This window comes from Corella eumyota, chromosome 2 (genome assembly GCF_963082875.1).
Source record: "Corella eumyota chromosome 2, kaCorEumy4.1, whole genome shotgun sequence".
Taxonomy (NCBI): domain Eukaryota; kingdom Metazoa; phylum Chordata; class Ascidiacea; order Phlebobranchia; family Corellidae; genus Corella; species Corella eumyota.
In genome coordinates, this window is record NC_137491.1 from 7165703 (window position 1) to 7177211 (window position 11509).

Genomic DNA, 11509 nt, shown 5'->3' on the forward strand with positions numbered 1-11509 from the left:
CAATCAGACAACGATTATGGGAAAGGAGAGAAGCGGGTCACGTGACGAGATTCTCTCAATGCACGCGAATGACGAGCCAGGTAAAACGGTGCAGGGGGGCGCCGTTAATGATCATTCGATTGAAGTCGAGGACAGTGAAGCTACACCTTTAGACAAGAAAAGTGAAATGAACGGCGTGAACCACAACTCATCAGTGTCTCCGAGTCGCCCAAAAGGCAAGGTCAAGGCGCTGTACCAGTTTAAAAGAGGTGCTGAGGTCGTGGGCAAAAAGGTCAGTAAGGGTTGCTGTAACTACTGGTCAGATGTTTGTTCCGTGCAGACCGTGAAGGAAAAACTTCCAATCATCAACTGGTTACCAAAATACCGAGCACAAACCTTCAAATGTGACCTGATTGCTGGTTTGACCGTTGGGTTGACCGTGATTCCACAAGGCATGGCTTATGCTGCATTGGCGGGACTAGAATTGCAGGTGCGTTTTAAAGTTTTTTTTTAAATATATTATTAACGAAGTTTGGTTTAAGAACATAAAATTTTGCATTATAAATGCGACAATTTTTGTTTCAAAAAAATATTCATATTGTTTTCGGAATAATATTTTATTAACTTGATTAAAAAAAATCGTAAAATTCAGCGTAAAATTCGGGAAAAAATTAATCTTAAAAATGACAAGATTTATCTTAATAACAAAATATCAGTCTTATATAATAGCAAAAATGCTAATAATAAAATCACGTGTCAAAATGTTTCACGTTTCTCATCGATTCGCCGCTGAAGGGACAGTACCTTTATTATCGCCTCGCCAGACAATGGGCGATACCGCTTTGTCTGGTTACGCAAGAGCTGCGCGATTTTTGCGAAAAAAATCCAACTTAGGTTCACGAAAAAAAAATCCGACAAAGGCGAGTTTTCTGTTTGTATTTGAACGATAAAACATGTTCAAGTTGATATTTTGCCTTTAGAATACACTTCACTATTAAATTTCCTTCTAAAAGTCTCAAGTTTCCTTTTTTCAAACAAACGCAGCTACCCAAAAGCCCAAAGGCAAAATTGCGCTCGGATTTTGCGAAAAACATTTGTGCGTATTCCGTAGCTGATAAACAAAGGTTTATGCTAATATTAATCACTATTTAACTTCGCATTTTTGCGGGGTTTTAGACCTTAGTTAAACTTACTGTTTTGCGTTTTTTTTTCGATACCGAGAAAAATTAGGAAAAATTTTTTTTGTTTACGGTTATTAAAATGTGATCGGTCTTATAAACAGTACACAAATAACCTATTGTTGTAATTAATAAAAAAAACTAAAGAAAAAATTTGTAATTAAAAATGACCTTTCTACAATGCACAAAAGCTCATTTGTATTTGCGTTATGGTGATGAATATGAAAGGCCCCTAAAACCTTTGTCTAATAAAAGTTATTTAAAAAGAAAACGCCTTTTTTGGAGAAAACAAGTTTTTTAACACTTCTGATCGTCGAAGGTTAAAATTAAAATTTTTGCAAGTTATTCAACATAAAAAAAATGTTGTATACGCATAGTTCAATATTAGTGGGCATTTGATAAATTTTCAAAAATAAATTTCATATGCGTAATAAAACAAAGGACAAAGCTTTCAGATAACACAATAAAATTGGGATTTTTCGCAATTCAAGGTTGCCAACTTAGCATTTTTAGGCTAAATGCAAGTTAAATGCGGTTGTGCTTTAACAAGTAGGGCATGACGACTGTGGCTGCCTTTCTTGCCGCATCACTGGTTTCAAAGTTAACCGATATATTTTTTGTTATTTTATCTTTAAATCAATACAATTAAAGTTTTATTGATTATTTTAATGAACTGAAACAATTATTGGATTTTTGTTCTTTTTTCGGATTGCCAAAAAGATCGTTCACGCCTGTTACCATCTTGTTTCAAATAAATTAAATAATAGCTTTTGTAAATAAGATAATTTGATTAGCAAAGGTATTTTTCTATTTTTTTATAAATTTCTTCTTTCTTGTTTAACGCTTGAGAAATTTGGCTAAAAATAGAAAATTGTTAATTATAACCACTTTATTTTTATAATTTTTTTAACATTTCAGTTTGCCGAAATTTCTATTTATTTAAAGCTCTAAATATAATAATTAGTGGGGCATTTTACGTTTACTATACTTACAAATACGCTATTTTAAAATTATCTCTAATACAGGGTTAGTTATGGGTGCACCATTGAATTTTTTTATCAAAATCTAGTTACATAACCTGAAAATATAATAATTGGATGTGGCATTGGGTAAAAAAAGGGTAAAACGTAAAAACAGGGTGTTAACGTTAAATTTACCTTTGACCTATTTTCAAATGTATTTCTGCAGTTTTTTTTAATGCATGAGGTTACTAGTTTTTTATTCTATTAAGAAGCGCCTTCGGCTAGAAAACCACCCGACCTGTGGGTCATGCAAAACTGAAAATATTTAAGTTGTTTTGCAACTTTAGGCTTAACAGGAGCATCAAATTAATCGGTATTTTTAAGCGTTGATTATTGTTTACGAAGACATAAACCTATTTTCACGGGTTTATCGTGCGGTTGTATAATCTGGTATTATGATTCACGATTACACGAAGCTCTGCCTTTTGTTTTATGCAATTCGCGCCTGCACATTGTCAAGTTCATGACGTCATGCGGCCTAAATTTGCACCCCGTACATTTGTTATGATCGGACATCAAGACGCTGGGATTAAACACTTGACTTTATCGGGTGGGTAGAAATCTTTATGATATCGCTTCCGCTAAATCAAAAGGATTTTGTTAACGCGATAAAGTATATGCCAACACCCTATAAGTTACTATACAGGGTAAATTGTTAGTAAATTATGTTATTCGCCGTTTTAAATTTAAATTTTATTGTACAAGGCAATTAAAAAAATGGTTTGAATATTAATAATTTTATTATATTTTTAATAAAATGACTTGTCGAAATCGGCGGTTTATTTAAGTGGCCTTATTACACGACCGGTAATTATGTAATTTAACTAGTTTTAAACAACATGTCTTACCGGTGCAACAACATAAAAAAATTGTTAATTGTCGTTGCCACTTTAACTGTTAAATGCAGAAATTCTTTTTTGATATTTTTATGTTTAAAATATAAAAAGAGGTTATTGAGGTTCTACGTGGGTCAAAAGTGATTTAACCCAATTACAAATACTTAAAACAAGTCCAAGTTTAGGCTGCGATTATTTTTACCATGAAGTTCGCGTGACCATTTACTAACGATTAAACAAGCTTGGGTTTCAGGTTAAGATTTTAATCCGCCGGCCAGACATGTAAACACAACCGGGCAGTTTAGGCCAGGCCAATCGGTCTTCACAGAAATTATGTTCCACCATAACAATGGTGCTACACTAAGCCGAAAAACCGCATTTATTTAAATTTTACACTTAATTCTTTTACGCTGATCGCTTGTTTACGTTAAATGCACTGCTTATTTATCGCTTGTTATACCCATATAAGTTGCATAGACAGCTCGCATTTGGGTTGTATATTTCCACAATACTAAGTAAATCACGCTTGGTTAGTATATGCTGAATACTGAACCGCCATGACGCTATTGGTGGGTCTAAGCTTGTTGTTAATGCCAACATATTGCACCAGTTTTGGTTGATAACTGTCAATTTATCGAATTACGGAGCAATTATTTGTTTGTGGATTGAGTCGGGCGTTCAGTCCACGAAAAACGGGATTTTTTAATGAATTTAAAAAATAAACAAAATCAGAATTCCATCTGTTTGACTTTAAAAATTTTGAGTGAATAATTAAATATTTAAAGTCGAATAAAGCCATTGGCTTTACATTTAAACCGCGTTTGTTTTTTTTGATTTTGCTTCCACAGCTTGTCGGCGTTTAAATATTTGATACAGCGTACAACAATCGTTAATATAATGTCTTACTATTTTTATTAAAAAAATTAAATTTTGGTCGTACCATTCAGTACCGCGGAGTTTTTCTTATGATTTCATTGTTTATTTTGCATTACTTATATAACATGCAAGTCCATGTTGCAAGCGTTTTTGTAATCTTATTAAATCTGCCTTTGTTATTTTTTTGCAAGTGTAAGCATGATTTGCAAAAAAATGCATAATATTAAGATATTTTGGCAAAAACCTTTTTACATAAAAATATTCTTTAAAATTATTTTTGAAAAAATTGCTTTTTGACATTCATAAACTTAACCAACATATTCTAAAGCAAGAAAATGGCTACAATTTTAAAATAAAAAAAAATTAATTAAAAATAATTTTATTTTTTAGTATGGATTGTACAGTGCATTTATGGGAAGTTTTATTTACTGTTTGATGGGAACCTCCAAGGATATCACGATGGGACCGACAGCAATTATGTCGATATTGGTTGCTGAATATTGCGAGAATCCGTGGGTCCACCACGAAGAGGGAAGCTCCGAAACGGTAACAGAAAAAAATTTCTGAAACTTTTAATAATTTTTAACGGTAAAAAAAAATAAAATAGGAAACTTTACAAAAAAATTTATAAAATTATTTTTTTTATTTTGAACAATTTATAGATTTGTTTGAAAAATATTTTGAGCTTATAAATTATAGGATTTTACAATTCACTATTTGTCTATATTATTGAAAATTTGGGCATTTTTGCTGTTTTGTTTACTCGTTTATATTACATAAGATTAAGACCAAGATAAATATAGTTTAGTGAATTTTTGTGAACTTTAATCTTAAACAATTTGTGATTCGTTACGATATAAACGTGTTGTGCATCATGTATGTACCATCAATATAGCGAAATAAAACTGGTTTTAAAGTTCGATCCAAGAAACTAATAGCAAGGTTGTATTAGTAACGTTCTGCGACACAAAATAAAAATTAAAATCTGGAGCTTTTAATTTTTAAAGTGATTCAAATTATAATCTTTTGCTAGGTTAAACAAACGACCTTAAGCGTAACATAAATAAACAAGCTTTCAACTAATCACGCGACAAGGTTGAATTAATAATTTATATATCCGGATATCCGTTAGTTGGCAATGTAGAGCGGTCATTTATTTTCATCAAATTGACGACCATTTGTTTATTTTTTTACAAAACGGAAGAAATTAAAATCAGCGTTTGATTTCTTTTTTAAATTTAGTAATAAAAAAAATGTGATGATTCGCATCATTTAAAGAAGAAAATTCGCCGTTTATTTAAACTGGGTTTAATTTGCTACCGTTTAATAAAAAAAAAAGTGTTTCTGTGGTTTTCGTGAATTTGTTAAATATTTTATTATTTCATACTTAACATTTAATTTTTTCAAAAAAACTTATTCCGTTCTCCGCGATGGCGATAAAAAAACTTCTTGCAATACGTTGGAATGCAAAGATTATCGCATAATAACACAAAACAAAACATTTGGTTTTACTGTTTAGGGTCAGTGCTTTAAAATCAGATTATGGCTTTTAGCTTCATTGAATTTGAAAATGCTAACTCAACCTTTTTTGGTCATTTTTTGCAAATTAATAAAAGTAAAAATGTAACTTGGCTAAAATTACCTGGGTTTTATGGTAAAAACGCCTCGGTGCCTCGCCGTATACGTAAACTAAACACTAATTAACCTAATTAAATAAGTTGCAAAATCAGCCGGATTTTTTTGGAAAGATTTTGGCATCGATAAGAAAAAAAAAATTCATTTCTCAAAACTTAAAAAAAATAAAGATCTTTTGGCCAAAATTATGCACAAAAATTCTTTTTGTTTCAAAAAAATAATAAAATTAAAAAATAAAAAGAAAAAAAAAATTTTGATTTATTTGATTTTATGTTTTTAACAACAATTTTTTGTTAATTTTAGACCAACGTTACACTGGCTATACTTCTCGCGTTTTTATGTGGAATAATTCAGTTTGTTATGAGTGTATTTCGGCTGGGGTTTTTGGTCAGATATATTTCTCATCCTGTTATTACTGGTTTTATGTCGGCAGCTGCAATTGTTATTTCAATGACGCAATTCAAGGTAGGTTATCAAATTATTTTTATTATTATAAATTTAGAAAAAAATTTTTAAACTAAATTATAAATTCATAAAAAAAAAATTTACACCTTTGTTTCACGTACAGTATATTTATATGTAAATTTCTTTTAAAATATTTTAAATTTCATTTTAGAAAATCTTCGGGATTATCACACCTCGTGGATTTTTTAAAACGATTGGAACTGTGTTGACTCATCTTTATCAAACCAAGTAAGACTTTAATAATTTTTACCACAGTTGTTTTGTATTGGGATATTGTTTTTGTTCTTTAATGAATTTAAAGTTTAACTAAGTTTGTTATTAAATAGCAACCTAACTATTTCTTAAGTCTAGAGTTGAAGCAAAGTCTTTAAAATCATTTTTTTTAGAATATACGATCTTATTCTTGGTCTATCTTGTATGGTGATTTTATTTACTCTTAAATGGGCGAAAGAAAGATGGTCGAAACCGCAAGAAGGGGTTACTGACAGTAAATTGAAAACCGTTTTGAGGACGATTCTCTGGTTTATCGGAACAAGTAAGTTGTTAGACACAACATATAAAAAATTTCGTTTTGTTTGTGCCTAATTTTTTAAGCCTTTTGTAAATAACTTTACTAAAACAAAAAAATATGTATTTTTTTAACAAGTAGAAAAGAACAATGGAAAAAATCAACTCTAATAAACATAAAAATGCAATTTTTTTTCAAAATTTCTTAAAATCTTAATTTTATTTATATTTAGGTCGAAATGCTGTTGTGGTTATCGTATCAGCCTGCATTGCTTATGGTATCACCGATATAGAAATTCCTGTGGGTCAACGCCCTTTGACTCTCACCCAAAACATCACTGGAGGCTTACCCCCGTTTCAGGTACCCATGTTCCACTATGACGTACCCGGGGAAAATCGAACGATTCAGTTTCCAGAACTGTTGAGTCAATTGGGAAGCGGGTTGATTGTTGTGCCTTTGATCGGATTTTTGGAGTCGATCGCCATCGCAAAAGCTTTCAGTAATTTATTTTTATTTGCTGTTTTTTGATTTTTTTTATAGAGGATATTCTGTCGGTACGTGTATTAATTGGTTTATTTTTAAAAGGTCGAAAAGGTAATTACAAAGTAGATGCTGGTCAAGAGTTACTGACAATTGGTGTCACCAATTTTCTTTCCTCATTTGTCAGTTCTTACCCAGTTACCGGTAGTTTTGGAAGGTAAATATATCTATTTTCTTACATTAGGTTCCAATATAATTTTTAGGATTTTTTTAAAAATTGGCTCCGCACACCATCAAGCGGATATTTTTATATTTAAATTTTGTAGAAATTCTGCACTGCAGAATCTTTAGTTAGAAAAGTTTATTGTGTTAACTTAACCAAAAAGCTAAAAATAACTTAATGAGATAAATTTGAACTTGGGTTGTATGCAGTAAACAAAAATATTTTCAATGTCATTTTCACAGAGTAGTTAAACATTTTTTAAAATAAATTCTATTTTTAGAATAATGTTTATAAATACACTTCTAAAAATAGCGACGTAAACAAATAATTGTGTATTAAAACACTCCCTTGAACTAAAAATAGAAATACACAAACTGATTTTAACAGATTAATAAGGTTCATTTCGATATCAGAAAACCGACGAAACCTCATATTTACCAAAAAAATAACTTTGGTCTAATTTAGAAATACGATGGATAGAATCGTAAACAATTTCAATGTCAAATTCTAAAAATAGATTATGTTTACTAGGTTAAAAGTAAGAAGGCTGATTTTATGTTTTTGTACAAAACAATTGAACTATTTTATTAGAACCCCTTTTCTTAAAAAATTGTGAATTCTTAATTTTAGTTTTCAATGCAATAAACAACTTTTGAATTAAATTTCATATTTTAAATTTTGTTTAATTTTTTTTTAGGTCAGCAGTTAATGCTCAGAGCAATGTAGCGACACCTATGGGCGGGGTGTTTACCGGAGTTATCGTTTTGCTTGCTCTCGAATTTCTGTCAGTTACCTTTCAGTATATTCCAGCTGCAGCATTAGCGGCAGTTATTATTATGGCTGTCATCAACTTGTTTGATTTTAGAGGCATGTTACACATATGGCACATAAACAGTAAGTTTATTATTTTACTTATTTAAAATTTTTGACATTATATTAAGCTGCACCATATTGTTTAATTATAGTTTTTTTATTATTAATTTAACACTCATACTTTTAAACTTTTATTATTTTTTGTTGTTGTTTGCTCAACCTTAATTCACTTTTTGTTTTTTTGTTATTAGAGTTGGATATTTTACCAATGTTGGTCACCTTCTTTTTGTGTTTCTGGGATATTGCTTACGGTATTATGGCTGGGATTGGATTTGCTATTATCATTCTACTTGCACAACATTCCAGGTAAAAGTTTTATAAATAGTTGCTTAAAAATGATTTGTAAAGTGAGTAACTTTTTTATATTTTTAAATGATTTTTATATTTAATTTATATGGTTTTATTATTTTAGGCCCCAAGCTAAGATCGATGTTGAGGGCGATATAGTTACAATGAGAGTGAAACGAGGTTTGGACTTTCCCGGAGCTGAATACATTGAGGACAAACTTACTGAGCAAACCGATGCAGGTAAATGTCTTTTCTTTTTTATGCGATTTCAACTTTTCAATATAAACCAAATTTAAACAAAATTCGGTTGGTTATTTTGAATTTGCCTTAAACACTATTTTTTTAGGAACCATTAAACACGTGATTGTTGATTGCTCAAACTTTACTGAGTTGGATTACAGCGCAGCAGAAGCTCTCAATCATGGATCAGAGGCTCTTAAGAAATCTGACATTTCACTTAAACTCTGTGGACTGAAGGTAAATTCAACGTTGTTACTAGTAAAAAAAAAACTTTTAAAAAAGAACAAACTTTAATTTTAATTGTTTTAACTTACATGAACTCTTGCTAAATCAATTTATTTAACATTAAATTATATTACTTGATGAAAATTAAACAGTTAGGATTGACTTTTTGAGGATGAAAATATTTTTTTTTATTTTTTACAGACTGACCAAGAAAAAATGTTAAAGAGAATGAACATCTTCAACAACGGTGTCAAGTTTTATGACACGGTCGAAGAGGCAAAGGAGGACACACCTCGCATCTTCGTCACTCCTGTACCCAACATGGAAGACGACTGCGCCGTCTAACGGGCGACAAGATTTTTGTTTGCAAAAATGAAATTTTTTATGTTCTATTCGAGTTCTTGTATGTGCTTTTTCTGTGTCTGTAAAGTCTTAAAACTCAAAAGGTTAAACTAACTGCCTTAGTCTTAATTAGTTTAAGGTTGTTAGTAAGTATTACAACGTACAAACCGTCCGATATACTTGAAATTAAACAATTATGGTGGTATTTTTTGCAATTAATTTGTCCTGTAAACGTAAAATAACTGTTTAATTAATAATATTTAACCCCATTATATTAACAGAAACCAAACAATGCAAATAATCACTAACGAAAAGTTTAAATGCATTCAGGGTCCTTGGATTTAAATTTTTAAATTTGTTTTTACTTAAGGTGCTGAAATTTCATATAATTTTTCGTTTAAATTTTTTTCCTGGTTCTTCAAAAGCTTGCGTAATTTGTATTAATTGGCTTGCCAAAAATTGCCCATTTTTAAAATCTGTGCTTTTACATGACAAAGTGAAATGCTTTCTGAAATTTAGGTTATCACAAATTACCACAAAAAGTGAATAATGGTCTGTTTGTAAATCGTTCTTTTTGTTTGTTTATTTTTCAGTATTTATCATATCCGCAACTTGAACTTGAAACTTGTTTATTTTTGAAAAAAACACATTTTTTTTTATTTTCCATATACTTGAGATATAAAGATGTATTTTTGATACCATATAGGTCCACCCTGTTTAAACACCAATGCACAAAGGCAAATTATCTGTCTTTATATTAAACTATAAATGTGTGCCTTATATTTTGTACATATGGTATGTTACGGCCTTTTTCGTTTGCTTTCTATTAATATTTGTTTTTTGTCATCATACGGTCTGCTTATATTGTTTGTGCAAACTTTTGTTTTTTTTATGTGTTTTTATGCTTTGCCGAATTTGTAAATAATTCATTTGCCCATCCTTAACGCTGCAGCTTCTAACTAATGATTTGCGAAAATAAAAAAATGTACCAAATTTGATTGTTTTTTGCTCATTCAAAATACAGGATTATATTTTTCTAATTTACTAAATCAATCAAAACTTTTAAAAACAACCACGTATTTGTTAAATTGTTTTAAACATTTTGTTTTATTGACTTTTTCTAAATTTTTGGTGAGTTTTTACTTATTTACAAAATCACTAGATGGGATTAGAGAGTGTTTAAAACATTTTTGATAAACGTTTTTGCACTTAAAGCTTTAGTAAACAAACATGATACCTTTTTGTCCAAATATTTCAAATTGTTATTTTAAAACTTTAAACAAGACGCGTGTACTTATTTTAAGCTTAACTTTCCCGCCTATTTTGTTCATTCAACAAAGCTTTAAAATCTTTGAAAGGCATTGTAGAAACATTTCAATTACTTGGATTGTTGTCGGTCAAGATATCAAATTTCATGTCAGTGATAGTGGAATGCTGAAAGCGATTACGATAAACTTTTGTTGTATGTGATGTTATTCCTTTACAATACTGTGTAACAGCTAATAAGCCTTGCTTTACACTGAGGTTTACTTTGTTTTCGCTTACAGTTTTGAAAGCATTTTAATTGGCTCGTGCGGCAACAATATTCAGATTGGTTTTAAAAACTTGTTTTTAAGTATGTTTTTAAAGACAAGTGATGTTTATTAAAGGCAACTTTGTATATGTAAATATATAGGAGTTTATTCTGATAATGTTTTTCTATATTGGCATTTTAAAGATGTTGTTTTTAAGAGAAGTGTAGTAAACACAACAAGACATTTATATAGTAAGTTACTTTTTAATCTAAATTTAAAAAGATAAATCACCCAAACCACGTCAGTTTTCTATTTATTTTAAACTTGTATAACAACCAGCAAAAACAGAAACAAAGTAGGGTAAACTTCCATCAAGTAGTTAAACAATGTTGAAGGAAGTAGATCAAGTAGCAAATCGGTTTAGGATATATGTTTTGATTTATACTTGAAAGCTTTACCTTAATTAACCTGCAGTTTATGGCTTAAATATGGTTTAACAGATGGATATAAATCTTGCAGACGTTCTAATACAAAAACACGGTGTAGTTCGCTTACGGAAAGAATGTCAGAGGCATTTCATTCATCATTTAATCGCCGCTTTTATTGGCCTTTGACAGATTCTGTTTAAACAGTGCTACCCGTAACGGTGGCAAATGAGACAATTTGTTTGCACTCTGTTGGAAAAAAGATTGGAGTTTTATAACAGCGCTGGTAATTTATGAGCTTAGTAGCGAATGGACAGCGTGGTTCAAGTATTCTGAAGTACGATTACGTTGATTGTTCTTGTACTTTTAAACTCAATGGTAACCACCAGCATACTTAAGC

General features: G+C 30.3%; 1 protein-coding gene across 1 annotated transcript; it reads left to right on the forward strand.

Annotated features, from left to right (window-relative positions):
- On the forward strand, positions 1-10163 carry LOC145744156 (sodium-independent sulfate anion transporter-like). The gene is made up of 12 exons (XM_082562274.1): positions 1-469; positions 4282-4437; positions 5830-5991; positions 6143-6219; positions 6378-6526; positions 6732-6998; positions 7085-7196; positions 7900-8096; positions 8267-8381; positions 8488-8603; positions 8710-8840; positions 9030-10163. Exons 1-12 carry the CDS (start codon positions 17-19, stop codon positions 9171-9173), a joined length of 2079 nt encoding a protein of 692 aa, XP_082418400.1. The 5' UTR covers positions 1-16; the 3' UTR covers positions 9174-10163.
- The last annotated feature ends 1346 nt before the right edge of the window (positions 10164-11509 follow it).

Excerpts from the sequence above, each read along its gene's own strand:
- LOC145744156 (XM_082562274.1), top strand. The coding sequence starts at position 17 with ATGGGAAAGGAGAGAAGCGGGTCACGTGACGAGATTCTCTCAATGCAC. Across the intron at positions 6,220-6,377 it reads ACTCATCTTTATCAAACCAA|AATATACGATCTTATTCTTG; the intron begins GTAAGACTTTAA and ends CATTTTTTTTAG. Across the intron at positions 8,604-8,709 it reads TACTGAGCAAACCGATGCAG|GAACCATTAAACACGTGATT; the intron begins GTAAATGTCTTT and ends CTATTTTTTTAG.